Here is a 19032-nt window from a genome sequence, read left to right as displayed (position 1 = left end):
GGAGAAAAGAAGCAAACTAATTATCACCGATCAATGTTAAGTGATCTTGTGAAGGGCATTATACCACCTAATTGGCGTAGGTACACCGTGCCACATGGTTGCACAGTTATCCAGTGGATCACGGATTTTAGTCAAAGAGTGAAACAGTTACAAGAAGTTTCTCATCTTGTATCGCAAGGTGGCGCCAAAGAATTGAAAGTAAGTGATTTTTATCACTTTATCCTAGATAGTTTAAATAATACATACTTTTTGTGTAGACTGAAGAATTTAGTTCATTAAGATACCTTCTTGCATATGTAATAGATATGGATAGTAAAATAATATACAGAGTACTATGAGTGCCCCCACTCGTTACCGAACACGGAATTTCGTTAATAATTTTGATTCTACAGAAGGTTGATCCGTCTGTGTATCCAATTTTGACGTCTCACCAAGGAAAAGAAAAAGAGGACCACCATTGGTTTCTCTCGATGTGAGCACTGTGTGTGTGTCTTGGCAACATGCCTGTACCGTAACTGCCATTATTGAAGGGTCCGTTGAAGTACAAGAACAGAAATCTGAGTCACTTCTCCTAGCAAGCTTTCTCGAGGTCACGAGCAGTGGTGACACAACGAGATGCAAGTGATCTTTTCAGTAGGCCAAACCCGCAAATCCACGAGACTGGTATAAGGTGACTTCACTGATATGTCCTGGAAGAGAATAGCCTGGATGACAATGTCTGTGTAGAACGGGATGTATGTGATTCTTACCCATATGCACATGTATGCACATGTACTTTATTTATTACATTTCCATACAAATGGGGCAGTCTGTATAAAATGATGTGAGGATATGTTGCTGATAAAGGGCGGAGTTGATTTTGCAGTTTTTAGGCATATGCTAAATCGTTACCTTTCCTTTATAGCAATATCCTACAACTACCATAAATCTCTTCTCGAAACTGCTTTGCACTAACGGATGAAGTGAGGATGAGTTTTTTGCGTCTCGTATGGTGTGTTACGGTTCGAATTTTGCCACGATCTGATAGATAAATCTATGATTCATCGAGTATGACAATGCCCCAGATAGATGGCGTTCGTAGAGGCGCCTGCAGTTGGTCTTTCCCTCCGATGAGCTGCAGCAAGAACATGTCTAAGACTTTTAAACATCATCCGTAGCTTTAACTTGACACACAGATTGCCGTTCACACGTGACACGTTCACAGATGTACCACGTGCACTTATCTTCTTGTCTACGTTGTGTAGGAGAGTTTCCCTGCAGGGCCATTCGGCACAACTTCTGAGCTACAGCTGGAGTCACCACAGTACACAGTCGCTTTCTACTTCCCTTACTGGGTGAACGAAGCGTTGGAACGTTGTGATGTTTATGTCGATCAATTACGTTCTTGATAGTTGTTGTCCCGTATGCACATCCATTTTCCCTGCATTGTTCTTGAATCTGTGTCGTGGAAAACTTGATGTGGAGAAGTGCTGCAACGTAGCCTTCCCAAAACGTTTCACCTTGGGAGTCATGATGTCTCCATTAAATTTCATTTTCAGTATCTTCGTTTGGGTTAACATTACTAATGAAATGTCGAATTCTGTAGCGAGTGAGACATCTTGTACACTTTATTGCCAGAAGGCTTAGCCAGAGTCTTATATTAACTGACTTCTGATGAAAGGAAAATAGTCTTCAAGATTAGTACTTTAACTTCAGAATCATAAGGTTCAGAATTCTGTGTAATGTAGGTAAATCTTTGTATTTTTTAAAAGAATGTACTTAGAAGTCATGTGTAATAGTCTAGTGCAAATTGTGATGTGAACATCTTTATTTTAAACTTAAATTTACTAATTCTTACATGGTATATGTTCTTAATATTAAATATGCTTTATGAAGAAATAGTGCCTGTTGCTCAGATTTACTGTTACACACTCGGAAGCAAGCAGTGAAGTGATAGAAGTTATTTTAGTATTATATATATTCAGTTTTTCTAAAATGACTTATTCAGAGTGTAGCATTATAATTGTGTTTCTATCTATTTTTCAGACATTCCATGTGTGGCTTGGAGGCTTGCTGAATCCAGAAGCATATATCACAGCAACTCGTCAGTGTATTGCACAGGCTAATAGCTGGTCATTAGAGGAGCTAATACTTGATGTTACCATAACAGATGGAAAAGAAAGATCGATGATGGATGAATGCAGTTTTGGTGTTGTTGGTAAGCTTCTGAAACCATAACTTGTAACGATAATATATTATATGAAATTATGTTGACTTGTGGTTGGCAAGAGTTGCTTTTATATTATACACTAGAAAGAAAAGGAAGACATGTTGTTGTACTAAAAACAGTCTACGTATGTACTGATATCTTACTTTTTTTTTTTAAGAATGTATGGTTACAGATTAATATACACATATAAGCATAAAGAACGAACAATAAAGTGTTCGAAGGTGAAGGTTGTAGCTAATTATTTAAGTAGAACAAATTTGTAGTGAATATATAAAAAATAGTGATCGTGCTAAAGTCCAAGTTTTTATTCTGAGATTTACTTCAATATGGCTGTCAGAATCTTCAAATTCTATTTAATGTGGAGACATCACATTTAAACCATTACCATAATGTATGATAGTTGATGGTTTCGAATCCTTGTGTTGCGAAGTAGGAAAACTGCGATTGGAACAACTAAAACTGACAACAAACCACCTAAATAGAAATACTTTTGGCGGATTCTTGCTCACTATTTTATAATAGTGTGTCCCGATTTATGTTTGTTTCTAGAAAAAGAAAACCTAAGTGCGTTCTCATATTGTATCTTCTGCAGTCTGTATATAAACTTGTGTGTAATAATACGTCGAATTCTTTCATAATTCGTAATTTCGTTCCATTTCTATTCGAATATAACCAGTTTTTGTTAAAGAAGAAACTTTGTTTTTGACAAGTTTGAAACAAAAAATATATCTGAATGAATTCATGGATAAAATAAATAAAATATATACAGGCCAGAATAACGAACAAACTAGTAAATGATATAATTAAATATAATGCAGGTATGTAAATTGAGACGTCTAGGTTGTGGTAGGATACGTGGGTTGCATAAGTATGTGTGGAAACAGTGTTAATAGAAAGGACTATGAAGTGAACAGGTAGTCGTAGAAGATACTTCAATTTATTCTCATCATATTCAATTCTGTAATTTTTAACTTTTTTTTTTTTCTATGCTGTTTTTAGAAGACTAAAGAACAGAACTTCATTGTTTACTTCTACGAGGTGCACACCAAAATTACGTGCCGTTCGTTCTAATATCCAAGAACAAAGAAATGCAGGAAACTAACCTGTGCCTCTTTCTCAACAAACTCTCCCTCTTTATTGATATACAGTTGCTATCGCTGTCTGTTTTGGGTAGCATGTGGCATAGTCATCTGTGGGGTATATTTCAGACACTGAAAAATAGCGTTTCCCAGGAAATGATCTACTGGCAAAATGGCGTTTACGAAGAGAATCCTTGAGGTTTGGGGACAACCAGAAGCCACGAAATTGGTAGATAGAGTGGGTGTGGCAGAAGTCCAACACATGGTCAGCCAAGAATGAGGTCACAGCATTAGCACGGTGTGGCGGTGCATTGCATATGTGGAGGACGAAATTGCCATTTGCAGTCGCTTCTCAGTCGATTTTAGCAAAAAGTCTGTATCCAAAAGTGTACGAAAACATTTGTCCGTAGTTGTATGATTTTCCGAAACAGTATGGGACAATCATTTCCTGGGAATCCCAGAAGATAGCGTACAACACTTCTCATTGCATGGTACCTTTCAAAATTTTGAGGGAGTAGGGATCTGCGTGTTTCCACTGCATCGACTGCCTTTTTGTTTCTGGTTTGAATCTATGATTCGTTCATTGTCAAAACGCTTTCCAAGAAATTGCGTCCTTCTTCTCTGAAGTGTCTCAAATTTGCATACCTTGATCGAATCCTTGCGTCTTTTTGATCGTCATTAAGCATTCGTAGAGCCCAGCGAGAAAAAAAGAAATCCGTAGACCGAGTTCGTTTGTAATTATTCATTCTGTTGTTGTTTCCATTGTTAGCCTCAGCGTATCACGAATCTCCTGCATGGTGACAGGTCTATCTTCCATTATGAAATTTTCAACAGGGCAATGTGAATCAGTTGTTGTTGTTTTTGGACGTTCAGACCTTTACTCATTTTCAATACTCGATCGCCTGCTTTGAACTTACACACGCACTTCCTAACAATGTTTTGTGCAAGAGCACTATCATTATAGACACACTCTCCAATTGACGATGAATATTGGCTGCACAACGTCCAGCTGCGGTGAGGAATTTCACAATTATCCATTGCTCATCAACGGAAAATTCCACGTCCTCGGGTAATATCAGAAACACACCTATGTCGCATTGACTCTGTTAAACTTCTTTCTTCCCATAGTTAGATTCAGAATTCCCGAGTTATGTAATTACTCAAAACAAGAACTAATTTCTTTAATGAACTTACGTTCCCCTGACAAATGACACCGCGGAGCTGATTCATTATACCTGTATAAGATCATCAGTGGCAAAATTAATTCTGAATTTTTACTATCGCAAATTATCTTCCGTGTTCCTCAACGGCAAACTCGCTCTCTCAACTTGCCAACTTATGAGACACATAGGTTATCGATTGTAAAGGGCTCCTCCTTGTACAGACTAGCCCGCGATTAAAATACACTATCAACACATTTTTACCTCTGAAAGGAACTTTAGAACTCAATTGATGGGAACTTTGTATATTGAGAATTGAATCTTTTTCTGTATTCCTTTATGTTGTTTTCTTTTTGTCTTTATGTTGTATAATTTCAGCTAATTGGCCTAGTGCTGTATAAAACTTTGTGAATAAATAAGCAAATAAATAAACATCTTACTCGTTCAGATGTTGTGACTCAACTGCTGTCACCTAGTAAACAAAACTTGTACTGCTTAGAGACGAAGGTTGGAGGCCTCCGACACTGCAGTTGCTTTCCTGAAATGACATGTGAACTTTAGAACAAAATGGCATGTACTTTTAGTGTGCATCTCGTGTATCACTTACCTTCGTTCTTTAAAAGATAAACTGAAGCAAAAAATAAAAAGTCTTCGCAGCCGATTGAATGTAACTGTTGTTTTTGTTTTTACTAATTAATGTAAACATACGAATTTATTTAAAAGTGAAAATCGCAGGGCTCATAGCGAGTCACTTTTTTTAAAAAAAAAACAAACTAAAAGTTACTTTTTTCAAGTTGGTCACTAAAAGTACTTTTTTAAAAATTTGTCACTAAAAGTTTCTTTTTTGGGAGGAAAAGTGACTTCTTTGTGTGATTTATGTTTTGCAGTGGCAGTTTTCTAAGAAAAATAATATAAAAATAAATGGAAAAAAGGCAGAAACTTGTCACTCTTTACTCTTCTGAAAGCTTCAGTACTTGCTGCCACATGTAAAACAGTCAGCTTTATTCTCACTTCAGCTTTTGTTCTTTCTAAACTACAGTGGATGGTTGGTATATGCTTAAGCTCTCAAGGTGGGGTTGAGAACCCTTCTGTGTCTATTCTTTCTTCTATCATAATAGTCTTTCAGTTCTCTTGCGTAATAGTTAACGCTCCGCTCAACGTTGTGTGTGTGTGTGTTTGTGTCGTTCATCATGTTCATCTTGTGTTATGCTTCTCGTATTTTCGGGTGCACCTCGTTTGCGCACAGTTTTCTCCCAAAGATCTACGATAATCTAGTTGATTGACATCTGATCAAAAAGTATAAAATCGTGGTTTTGCGCACAGTTTTTATATGCGACGTTGCCAAATCTCAATATAATCATGCAGTTGCGCATAGTTTCAATACTTTAGAGAATAAGGGTAAATATGAAAGATACGAAAGAAATATTCAATTCTGCTGTTCAATGTTTATTACATTCAATTCTGCTGTATGGTACATTTTTTTACAACTTTAGTCCTTGAAATTTGTGTCCTACAACTTTAAGATATTTCAAGGTTAACAACTTTAAGGTTTGGTGTAAGTAATCAATCACTAGTAGATGGAGCAATAGTAAGCAGGTGCATCACCAAAAGGTCTATAGGTTAACTCTGCTACTTTTGTATGAAAATGTATTCAAAACCGAAAATGTTCGAAATCTTAGAGTATTAAGTTAGTTTACATCCACTGCTTCATTACCTTACTTTAGCCAGTGGAGAGGCAAAGTAAGTTACGTTTAAACTCAAGGATTGTAAACGTCAACATAATCATCATTATAGGTATTCTGTCTTTATTGGCAGGTCACTTGCCGCAGCTGAGAAGCTTCCATGCTCCACGGTCCTCCGCTAACTTCTTCGTCTTCGCGTATGATCTTCCTGTTTTTATATCCATTAATTGTAGTCTCCTTCGCCCCCTCCCTCTCTTTCCCGCCCCCATACCCTCTAGGACGTCCCTCATGATACAATCTCTTCTTAGGCAATGTCCCAACCAGTTTCTCTTCCTCTTCCTAATAATATCTAAAAGTGTTCTTTTCTCACCCACCATTTCTAACTCTCTCTCATTCGTTTTTCGCTCGACCCAACTAATTCTTTCCATTCTTCTCCACACCCACATTTCGAAGGCTTTCAGTCGATTTTCATCACTTTTACGTAATGTCCACGTTTCTGCCCCATACAGTACAACACTCCACACGAAGCATTTTATGAGTCTTTTTCTCAACTCTTTATTCAAGGTTCCACAAAACACTTTTCTTCCTCCTAAAGCTTCTTTCGCCATTCCTATCCTTGCTTTTATTTCACGTTCGCACTTCATGTTATTACTAAGAATACTACCCAGATATCGAAAACATAGTCTGTAGAAATTAAAATTGTTCACAAAGCAATCTGAGAAGAACAAAAGTTTCTGCTCTCACCAATTTAGTAAGTCTATTTTAACTTACCTCCATATTGATCCTTCTCTTCCTTCATGGAAACGACGATATTTATAACCTCCCATTATTATGCATGGTGCGCCTCTCTTCGTAGTTGATATCTCGAAGTCCATACTGTCGTCTCAGTTTCAACAGATTATAATTATTCTCAGTATCCTCCAATATATATATTCATATCTGGTAGTTAACAAGTTCCAGAGACACAGCAAGTGGTTCCTGATTGATTACCGCCAGCCAATCCCGTGACAGCTACCCAAAGAGAACTACAAAAACGAACTTTTAATTAACGAGCTACTGCCAAGTGAAAGTCGTTAATTAAAAGTTCATTTTTGTAGTTCTCTTTTGGAAGCTGTCACGGGATTGGCTGCCGCCAGCTGGCGGTAACCAATCAGGAACCACTTGCTGTCTCGCTATGTATTCTGTTAGATAAGTGAGTTAGTGTGTTTGAAGAAGCCAAGAAAGTAAGGTAGTTGGAGTTACTTAGGTAATTTAATAAATTAGTTTATTTTATTTAATCAAATGAGTCCTGTCTTGTTTTGCAAAAAAAAAACTACAAAATATATTGTATATTAAGATCAAAGAATGAATTGGCAACGTTGCATACCATTTTGTGCGCAAAAGCATTAAAATGATTATTTATTTTGCTTCTTATCTGCATGGAATGATAAGCTGGAAGAAAGTGTGCGCAAAAGCATTGCACCCGTATTTTCTTCTTAAGAGTAGGTGATGAATTTGAATATTTCATGGCTTTGAGAACTCTCAATGCTAAGTTAAATATAATGTCTGGGATGAAGAAATTCGGAAATAGACCAGAACTGGTTCCACGTACTCAGAAGCTTCTTACATCTACTAAGTCTGCTTACCGTAACTACAAAGCATACTTAGAAAACCTAAGAAAGGAGGAACCTCAAAAAGAAGTAAAGATGATGAAACAAAACAACAAACAGAGAGGTGATGGAGAAATTGGCAAAGGTAAAAAGGGACATGATGAGATTTTTGTCACTTTTTGGTCACTTTTTCATATACTTTTGCTCACTTTTCATCTGTTTACAAGAGACCAGACCACTGTGAGCCCTGAAATCGTATTTGTAGTAGATTCTCAAAATTAAGTGAAAAACTGACTTTTGAATTATAAGATTTTAGTATTAGAGAAGTAAATGTTACATCGATCATTTCGAATTTTGAAATTCTCATATTAATTTTTTTTTTTTTTTTTTTATTTATTCAAGGCCTGAAACTCCAAGGAGCACAGTGTCGTAATAATCAGCTTCATTTAACGTCTACGATTATGATGGACCTTCCTCTTACTAATCTACGCTGGATTAGGTAAGCAAATTGTAATTTGGTAATATTTGTGTGAATCAGTAAGCAAAACTGCTAGTACCAGATCAAGTAATAGGAAGCAGACGGTGAAACTACAATCGTTCCTCATATTTTTGATATTGAGTAATCGTGAATTGTACCCAATAATTGGAACCAGATGAAGATGCAGCCGTTCCTTGTATTTTTGGTATTGATTGAAGTGTTCGTAATCATAGGAAAGATAATTGTCATTAAGTCATTAACAATCTATGTTACGCTAATTATTAACACAGATTCAAAAAATTAGAAAATACTGTGGGGCATTTCATGTGAAATCAACCAAGCCCAAAACCTCATGGTGTCAGATTTCGATAAAACTTGGTGTACATGTAGGCCCCTATGAGAGATGATCTTGCACCGAATTGTAGCTCTGTACCCCCCCCCCCCCCAGTAGTTCCAGAGTACAGGGTGGTAAAAAATGCACAAATTTGATGTTTCTTTGTAGAATCTTGTTCGTTTAATTCGTTCAATTGATCATATCTCCCGTAAATATTGAACTAGAGGGGAAAAATAATATACCATTTTGAAGAGGAGAGAATAGGCTACAAAATATGTCAGGAACATTTATTTAAAAATCAAATAGTTTCCGGGAATCCCAGAAAAAGCTTGGATCAGTGATATCTCAGAAAGTGCCCATTTGATTTCCTTGAAATTGGTTACCAAGGTAGCCCCATATGTCCGGCATAAGTGTGCCAAATGTCAACTTGGGCCAAGAATGGTCCTGGATTCTACAGTGATTTTCGTGTGACTATGTCGGGTGAGACACCTGGGGTGTCAATGTGGCAACGTGCCAATAGTGGTGAAGTAAGGTGTAAGAAATATTTAACTGTTACTGGCCTGCTGGAAGTGGTCAATAGTCAGTGGTGCCTGTGTTGAAGCAGTCGACTGGCTTCTTCCATCTCTTTGTTGCTGAGCATGTATGTACGGCCAATTGCAGTTACGGGACCAACAAGAGAGATGATGTAACAAGCAGGCAGTGAGAGCACATCTGGTATATCTGGATATACAAAGGAAGGTGCTGGTCCGAATCACCTAAGCAACAGTGCAGCTTTTGAATGTACATAAGTTACAGGTAATACTGCATCTGGATCACGGGATTATCCACTACTGACACTCGGAAATCTGCTGTATAGTCACTGTGATCTCACTAGCTTTGCGTGAACACTATGTAGACACTTGCAGAGACTTGTCCAGTCTAGAGCTAAGAGCTTACTGGCATACAGTATGAATGTCCTCTGCGTGTATACAGGTAACGAACCTTCCAGAATGTTCACATATTTAGTTCAATGCAATGTACTACGATTGATAATGGAATGTTCCAAAGATCCCCACAGGATTACTGAATTACAGATTGCACCAGAAAAATATCACTGTTAGGTCAGGAACATCCTACTTCACCAGTACTGACAAATTGGCAAGTTGCCATAGTTGATTAGCTTATTCATTCCGCTTCAAAGTGGTATATTATTTTTCTCATCGATCAATATCAAAGTCGATTCAACAATATGTGAGGAAATAACCTGTACATATTCTCGAGTATTGGTTGCAGTGATGATTTGAGGGGCGGCCGGCGTGGGAAATTCTCCCCGAGGCCAGATCTCCGAACGTGCTTAATGTGTGTTATCAATATTTTTGTAGCATTATTCACTACTTGTATTGGAAGTCTCCCCCCCCCCCTCCCCCTTCCGGGGAAAATCTCAAAATCATCACTGATCTGTTGTTACACTATAGTAGTAGTCAAAATTTGCTTCTTAGGGTCTGAACCATCAGTTGAACAATCTGACATGTGGATTGAAAATAATGAATCATATCAGTATAAATTTAACATATACTAGATTTCAGATTCATTAACCCTTTTAGGATCTCCATATTTTTGAGGTAAGTTTTACTTTCACTCAAACAGCTACTGCTTCCTTACTATTTATCGTAGCATCTTGATTCATACCTCGTTTTTATGCAGGATAGAGCGTACTTTCAAACGGTACTACTCGCTTGTCCGTATTATACACCAGAAACGGGAAAATCGAAAAAAACCGGTAAATTTTTCGAAAGAATTTTTCTTCAAAATTCGTGCTCCCCTCTGGGCCACGTTATGTACATAATACGTATGCAAAATTTCAATCTTGTATCTTGAAAACTAAGGTCAGAAAAAATTGTTGAAAGTCTGAATTTGGCCCTACATATACATATATATACACAAAAATTTACTGCGTCATTATTATTTGGTCTAGGGTCATGGTTCAAACGTCATTTTCTTCAGTATAACGAGCCCTCTTGAACGGTACCACTCATATGTCCGTATCATACACCTGAACAACAAAACTTGGAAAAAACCGGATTTTTTCTGAAAAAATCACCCCTTCGGAATATTTGCGCTCCTCGGGCCCGGCCTCGGTTTCACGTAGGGATCTCAAAAAAAAAAAAAAAAAAAATGCCCGGAGGTACACACAATTCGTATGCAAAGTTTCAATCTGATATCTTGAAAACTAAAGGCGTGAAAAATTTTTGAAATTTGCCTTTTAAAAAAATAAATGTCACGCCCCTCTGCCCCCACTTGGTGCCGCCAACTTGACAATCCGGTTCGAAAACTCGTCTGGCGTGCTCTTTGGTCCATCCTTGACTTGACCAATAATAATATTTTTTTTTAAACAAGGATTAAATACTTGTTACAGAACTTAAATAAGCGGTCAGAAACGATACTACGCTATGGCAACAAAAGTTACCATAAATCCTAAAAGGGCTAAAAGCAGTTCTGGAAAGAATCGTACAAAACTATCTTCAGCAAAAAACTACCCTTCGTAATTTTTGAGCACCATATACATTGCTCAGAAGGTAGATACAAAATAATTATTTTCAAGTCTTTATTTATTTATTTATTTATTTATTTATTTATTTTTGAGAAAAACTTTATCCCATATTGTTCAAGTGTAAATGAAGGATTTAAGACATTGTATAAAGTTGATAACTGAATTAAGATAGCAGATCTATATTTCTATCAGGACTGTTTCCACTACTACAGTATTCCGTCCCAGGCTTAATCTTCCATGAAAATATGCCTTTCCTGACTGCACTCTTATAATTATTGCTAGGCTTTGTTAAAGTATCAAATACATTTTTAAAGGGCCTGTGACACATCCATAAGGTGTCTGGGCCACAACAACCAATTTTGATGAAACTTGGTAAACTAATAGGACACCTTGCAAAACCAATGCAACTACCAGGAATTTGTCGAAAAAGCTGTAGTTTGAGATACAGTCGATTCATTAAAGATGACATTTGTCGTGATATCTCGAGAACGGCTCCACCGAGATCAAGCAAACTTGCGAACCACAGTAGATACATGATAGCTTTAAAACGAATTGTCTGCACCTGTGCAGAAGTGCGCATAATGCGCAAATAATTATGCGCACACCTCGAAAACGTGAAGACTGTGATATATTTTTCTCTTGCTTAGTTTGAACTACATGACGAGTATAACATAATGCAAAAAAAAAAAAAAAAAACCCTCAAAGGTGAGCGTTTCCAAACAACTGAGGTGAGATGATGTTGGGGGTGGCCCTCGGATACCACCCTCTAGTTACGGCATTCTGTCTGGCTTCTCAGTTATACATTTCAATTACACCTCAGTAAAAGTCATATCGTTAACGTTAATAGTCGCCATTAGGGATGGGCACGAGTCGAGCTGAAACTCGACTCGACTCGAATTCGAGCCGAGTCAAAGGTAGTTTTCTCGAGTCGAGTTCCGAGCCGAGTTACTGTTTTTGAGATCGAGTTTCGAGTCGAGTCGAGTTTGATATATGGCTCGCTCGTTTAGCTCATTTTGAAATCATGGCCTGATTAAACTGGAAAGTGAAAGCCATGAGAAATGTAAGCCGTAATGTGGAATACTTTTAGTGTTGCTCACGAGAGGGGACACTGTTTGCTTCTCATCTCGTCTCGATAACGAGACCACAATAGATTTTTTTTTTTAAATAAAAGGACAGCCTCAAGTGTCGTGAGCACCAATATATGTATATACTGTAGTTTTTACCATCAAGGCTGAGACCTGCACGGTCGTATTTCTGAACCTAAGCAGAAGCTAACCCGGGTGGTGATGTCAACGGGCTCGGCTCGGTTCAATTGAGCAAACAGCTTGAGCCATCGGCTCGGCTCAATTGAGCCGATGGTTTGATCCGGCTTGTTCGGGATGAGCCACCGAATCGGTTCGGTTCGGCTCAGGTGAGCCATCGGTTTTTGCCGTCTCGGTTAGGTGAGTTATTGACTCGGCTCACTTCTCGGTTCGGCTCGATAGATGAGCTGTGAGCCGAGCCACTCGATCCATTGACAACCCTAAATCCGGGCCGAGCACCGCGGTGATTCACATAACTGCTAACTCCAGAACAGAAAAATAACAAGGTTGCCGGGGTATTCTAAGATGGATATAGGCCTATACATGATGTGTCTCATATAACCCCTCTTTAATCAAATTGATGGTATCAATTTATCTCCTGGTATACACCTTTATGCTATAGCCATGTTGAAGCTCTCACGTTATGAATACTCGTAATTAATTAATTAATACGTAAAATTTACCATATTTTCCAATATTTTATCATATATATATAATCTCGAATTACCCCCTCCAACCATAATTATCAACATTAAATCTGCTTGTCTTTATGTAGGCCTATGTGACTGTGTATAGCTGTGTTGAAATGGCTCCTATTATAAATGATTAATAAAAGGGATAATTCAAAATTGATCACTTTTCTGAATATCTTATCATAGGCTATATGGAGAAATTACTAATTTTCCAGTATTAACATATTGCTTTATTAGTCTGTTTTTCTGTTAGTATCAATCATTATAAAGAATTCTAGTGACAAAAGAAACCATACTTAACTTTAAATTATCTTCATAATACTCTTTCGTAATATTCCTATATTGTCTTTAGCTGCATAATTTTCCTATAGTATTTTTAAATTCCTCATATTTAGAATTTCTTGCGAGAAGAATAATCATCATCTAGTTTCTACATTATTATTATTATTATTATTATTATTATTATTATTATTATTATTATTATTATTATTATTACCAATATTTGCAAAAAGCCTATTCCGGATAACAATGTTGTTATTTGTATAATATGGGCAGCTCGTGGAAACATAATTGTATGCCACATTTTCTGACTTTCGAGTAAGTATGAAAAGAAAGTTCATCATTCCTATGCAATTTGATACAATGACACATACTAAAAAAGTTTCCCTTGTGGTGTAATACCAATCCAGTCCACCTAATAACTTAATTTTACCAGAAGTGACAATTATCATGATGTTCGCTAAACCCTTTCATATCATGGTAAAAATGAAATGAAATCTTTAACTTTTATGTCCCACAGTTATGCCGGTTAGGCGAAAGGAGGTGCTGACTTCGCTTCTTCATATTTTGTATGGCCGGAAATTCTCTTTTATCTTATTCATTGGAGGCAAACGTTCTTACAGATTTAGACTGGACTGCAACTGAACACGTGTGGTTTATTGTTCAACAGCCCTGCAACTCTGCAAGTAAACAAGTTACCACCAAACGGAATCTGTAATCAGAGGTCCCTACAGAACTTCAGACTTTTCTTTACTGAATAGTTTTAAGCTCTTTCATTTTTTTATAGTAGGCAATAAAAATAGAAGAACAACAATATTACTTTTCTGCGGCAATGTGTCATTTATTTAAGCAAAGTTATGGTAGTAAAAATTTGCAGACACTCCTCAAATAACTGGAAGAATTCCACAGCTATTTACAAAGGCAATCGGAAAAACGAAGTTCATTTCTCTGCTTTCACGAAATATTTACATGTGTGACACTTTGCGTGCTGAAATTAATAATAATAATAATAATAATAATAATAATAGTGAATATCCACAATATATTATCATTATTCATACTTTATCTTATTTCTGACAGCAGTGTTACATACATAATTTTGTCTTCTTCAATCACAAGCCACTGTTGTACTTATCCGATTCAAATCTCTCCTCCATAACGTTCTGCCTATTTACTCAGTAAAGTACTACTAGACTAATATTCATTCACAACAATTCTTTGATCCAATGCTTGATCCAATTTGTTTTGTATATACCCACATTCATGTCCAGTTCCATCTAAAGAAATGAGTGTAAAAACAATTTTGTTCCCGAGCGTTATAGTAGTGTATGATTGAATTCCGGATATATGAAGGCCCATAAATATGCAAATTACATATGGGCCGTTAAAATTAGTGCAATATGCATTGGGGCGCGGAGAACTTTGCATTTGAATCAATTTTACACGAATCCCAAGAGAACACTTCGCGAATGTAGCATAGATTGTATCTTAAAGTTACTCATATACAGACCATGACAATAGTCTAGGAGACAAAGTTTGTGTCTGTCTCGTATCGAAAAAGTATCGTAAAAGTGGTGGTCTCTTAGGAAGTGTATATGTACCTGGAAACGTATGACTTCATACCCACCATCAGCCATCTTTTGCAGAACTAAGTGAACGAATATATATATATTTATTTATTACTAAGCTACCAGATACAATCTCAGAGGCCATTTTACACTGGAGCACTCAACAAATCAACAATAATAACAACATTGGGAAAGGAAGTGGAAGGATGGCGGCCAGGGTCTATATTTTAAGGTACCATCTCAACATTGACCTGGTGTAACTGAGGAAAACCCTGGAAAACCTCAGTCAGGATACTGAACTCTGGATTCGAGCATGGGACCTTCCGATTGCGAATCAAAAACGCTGTAATAATAATAAATCTTTGAGTTTTACGTCCCACTCTTACGTCGGCTAGTCTAAAGGAAATGGGAATGATAAGAAATGTATGAAATGGTGGAATGAAGAAAGTGGGAGGAAATGGGCGAGCCCCGAGAAAACCCGTACACACGCTGTTCGTCCACCACAAGGTTCACTTGGCGGGAGCAGAGATGGAACCCGGGACCTCATGCACCAGAGGTGAACGCTCTACCAATGTGCCACGGCGGCCCTTATAATAATAATAATAATAATAATAATAATAATAATAATAATAATAATAATGTAGTGTCATTGATAATAATTGTATTGTGTATGTATGATACTTGAAGAGAGTGCTTGAACTACACACACGATTCGGCTCGTTTTGGCTCGACTCGACTCGAAACTCGAACCAAATTCGAGTCGAGTTTCGAGCCGAGTTCTCGAGTCGAGTTCAAAGATGTCTATTTCGAGTCGAGTCGAATCGAGTTTCAAAGAAAACTCGCTCGAACTCGCTCGTGCCCATCCCTAGTCGCCATATTCGGGTCGTTGTTATATCAAGTACTGTAAGTCATCAATGTTGCACAACAGTAACACAGTATTAAAAGTGTGTAGGGATAAACCATCAGGCCTATAGTCGCGATCTATTGAAACTAGTTGTAGGCACAAAAACCGGTTTTCGGTTTTTAGGAAAACCGAAACCGGGTTTTGAAAAGCTTCAAAATGATTTTTCACCCAAACCGGTTTTCACCGAAACCGGTTATCCGTTTTCTCCAAAGCAGGTTCGGTTTTCACCGGATCCGGTTTCGGTTTTCTTCAAACCCGGTTCTGTTTTTTTTCTCAAAATTGGTTCTATTTCTGACCAAAATAGTGTTCAGTTATTCTCCGGAAATAGATTCCGTTTCCACAGAAATAGTTTTGTTTTCCAGAAGTTTTCACAGAAACCAGTTTTGGTGAAAAAACGAACCGGTTTTTAGAAAAAACCGAAACAGTTTCGGTGAAAAAACCGAACCGGTTGTGAAGAAAACTAACCCGGTTTCGGTGAAAAAACCAAACCGGTTTTGAAGAAAACGAACCCGGTTTCGGTGAAAACCGAACAGGTTTTGGTAACAAAAAAACGGACCGGTTTTTTGAGAAAACCGAACTGTCGGATTTTCTAGAAACCGTTTTCCGGTTTTTATAAAAACCGGTTTTGCCCATCCCTAATTGGTACCAGACTATACTTTTTGCGACGAGACTTCCACGCGACGAGTTGAGACAAGCCCCATAGGTCTCGTCTCATGGCCACACTAACTGTATATAGGTAACTCTATGGCCTATGATTTTGACAAGTTTCTTTGAAGTATAGATGCGTGCATCACACTGATGTGTTCCAATAGACCGCGACCATAGGCCTGATAGTTTATCCATACGCTCTCTTAATACTGTGTTACTGTTGTGCAACATTGATGACTTACAGTACTTGATATCACTACGACCCGAATATGGCGACTATTAACGTTAACTATATGAGTTTTACTGAGGTGTAATTGAAATGTATAACTGAGAAGCCAGACAGAGTGCCGTAACTAGAGGGTGGTATCCGAGGGCCACCCCCAACATCATCTCACCTCAGTCGTTTGAAAACTCTCACCTTTGAGTCTAGTTTTTTTCTTGCATGGTTATACTCGTCATGTAGTTCAAACTAAGCAAGAGAAAAATATATCACAGTCTTCACGTTTTCGAGATATGCGCATTATGCGCAGTTCTGCGCAGGTGCAGGCAATTCGTTTTAAAGCTATCATGTATCTACTATGATTCGCAAAGTTTGCTTGATCTCGGTGGGAGCCGTTCTTGAGATATCACGACAAATGTCATCTTTAATGAATAGACTGTATTTCAGAAACTACAGCTTTTTCGACAAATTTCTGGTAGTTACATTAGTTTTGCAGGGTGTCCTATTAGTCTACCAAGTTTAATCAAAATCGGTTGTTGTGGCCCAGACACCTTATGGATGTGTCACAGGCCCTTTAATAGGTCAGTTTAACTACAATTTTAGATTTTATTTTTAGCTGTATTTTATGGAAAAATCGTGGCATAAAAACAAGGTTTTCTTGAATGCAAAGAAAAACCGATACTATATTGTACAATGACTTTCACTGCACTCACACATGAAATTTGTACAGTTACCTTCATATTTTGAAAATAAGATCCTGCAGCTGACCACCATTTCGACGAAAATCGTCCATATGACTGTTCCAACATCTAAATAGGAATATTTCTGATTCCAGTATTGACGTTAACTGTCAGTTCCGAACGTGTGGTCTTGCATTCACTTTATGGGTAAGATATCCCATAGAAACTAATCACAAACTGACAGACTTGGTGATCTTGAGGATATGATGCGTTTGTCGAAAAGTCTGTACAAAGCTTCTGTTGAAATTCCCGTATAGTGAGACGTAGTGCCGTCTTCCAGGAACCAAAATGTTTCATTTAAACGGAAGTGTGCAAATTCACGTGAAAGGGGTGTATCTTTTTTGTTGACAAATCATTGAGAAATGACTGCTTGTCTATGCTAATTCTCGGAAATGAAAATGTTGATCATTTCCATTGAGGAAATCACATATGTACTTACTGTCTATCCAACAAGGGCAAATGCAGTTTATGGGAATTGCCAATGGACCAGTAACAGTTTTGCTTTTTTTACTTACTAGTAAGATGAAAGTGGTCCTCGTCACTCATGCACAGTAAACGTAAGAAAACTTCATTATCTCAAATTTTAGCCAAGAAGTTCAGCAGATAAATTAACTCTGTTTACAGTAGTTTCGTGCAACCACTGCACAACCCATTTCTTGTACAGTGTAATCTCCCGTAAAATTTTGTGCATACTATGATTGGAGTATCCTACTTAAATTACTCTGAGGTTTTGTTACGTAAATACTCTTTCGTCTACATGTCTTTTTGCTTCAGTTCATTTAACGTTGCGTCTTCTCGCAGTTGCAGTACAGGCATCATTTTTGTAAAATGTTCTTTCTCACACATAGTACTCCAGCTCTGCAAATCGGCTGGCTTCATGAATCAAATGACAGTTCATGTGTTGCCAAGACCATTACAGAAACCAGATAAAATTAAAAATCTTATTTTTATGCTGTTCTTTGTATTTCTTATGCCACTTCGAATGTCTAAACCTTGTATTTTGTTCATATTCTTTCAGAGTATCTCCTGGAGATGATCATCGGTCAGGCAAACTGTCGCTCCCTGTGTATTTGAACGCCACCCGCACAGAGCTTTTGTTCACAGTGGACTTGAACATTGCTCCTGGCCAGGATCATCACAGCTTTTATGAGCGAGGAGTGGCAGTTCTCACTTCTACTGCTCTCAACTAGTGTAACAATGCTTTAATATATTTTATTCGTTGGTGTTTTACGACTATTTAAATAATCATAATTTATAAATATTTAATTGTTATAAACTACTGCAATCAATAAAAACTGTTAATCCCCATTTTAGCCTTTTTTTTTAACACTTTGAAAGCAAATATTACCCAAAATTTTCCTTCTCTACATAGACACAATTTCCTTTTCTAAGCATAAAGTTGTATCGTGCGTAGTAACTGATACGGGAGATTCGTGAATTTAAAAAGTGGGCGAAGTTCAATGAAATTCGTTCATTGCATAAGCTTTATTTGCGCAGTACCATATCTTAATAATGATTATTCCAGAGTAAAGTAAGAAGTGTATCAGTGTAAATAAGTAAAATCCGACTGACAATGCTTGTGACATTGTTACGTATCTATAGTATGATTTTTAGATGCAGGATATCCTAGAGGATAAACAGACAAGATCAGTGTCTAGAAAATCTCGTGTATCTTAGTAACATACTATGAAGAGCCGTTGAATCCAGTTACGTAAATCAGTGGCATTAATTTTTTTGTATCGTAACTATGCTTTTCTATTCAAGCGTATACCTCAGATTTATGCTCTTTAATACAAATTATAGGAAATTAACAGTCACGAAATACTAGATGATTTCAA

The 19032-nt window shown here is 37.3% G+C and overlaps 1 protein-coding gene across 4 annotated transcripts in view; it reads left to right on the top strand.

Annotated features, from left to right (window-relative positions):
* Dhc64C (dynein heavy chain, cytoplasmic) overlaps positions 1-18502 on the top strand; it is a 213896-nt gene extending 195394 nt beyond the window's left edge. For all 4 annotated transcript variants that reach the window (XM_081771898.1, XM_081771899.1, XM_081771895.1 and 1 more), the window contains 4 exons: positions 1-198; positions 2026-2197; positions 8122-8218; positions 18213-18502. In XM_081771898.1, coding sequence (XP_081628024.1) covers positions 1-198; positions 2026-2197; positions 8122-8218; positions 18213-18384 — 639 coding nt within the window. In that variant the 3' untranslated portion in view covers positions 18385-18502. The remainder of the gene's footprint in view (positions 199-2025; positions 2198-8121; positions 8219-18212) is intronic.
* The last annotated feature ends 530 nt before the right edge of the window (positions 18503-19032 follow it).

This window comes from Thermobia domestica, chromosome 9 (assembly GCF_964235325.1).
Source record: "Thermobia domestica chromosome 9, izTheDome1.hap1.1, whole genome shotgun sequence".
In the NCBI taxonomy this organism is placed as follows: domain Eukaryota; kingdom Metazoa; phylum Arthropoda; class Insecta; order Zygentoma; family Lepismatidae; genus Thermobia; species Thermobia domestica.
This window is presented reverse-complemented; position numbering and strand designations above follow the sequence as displayed.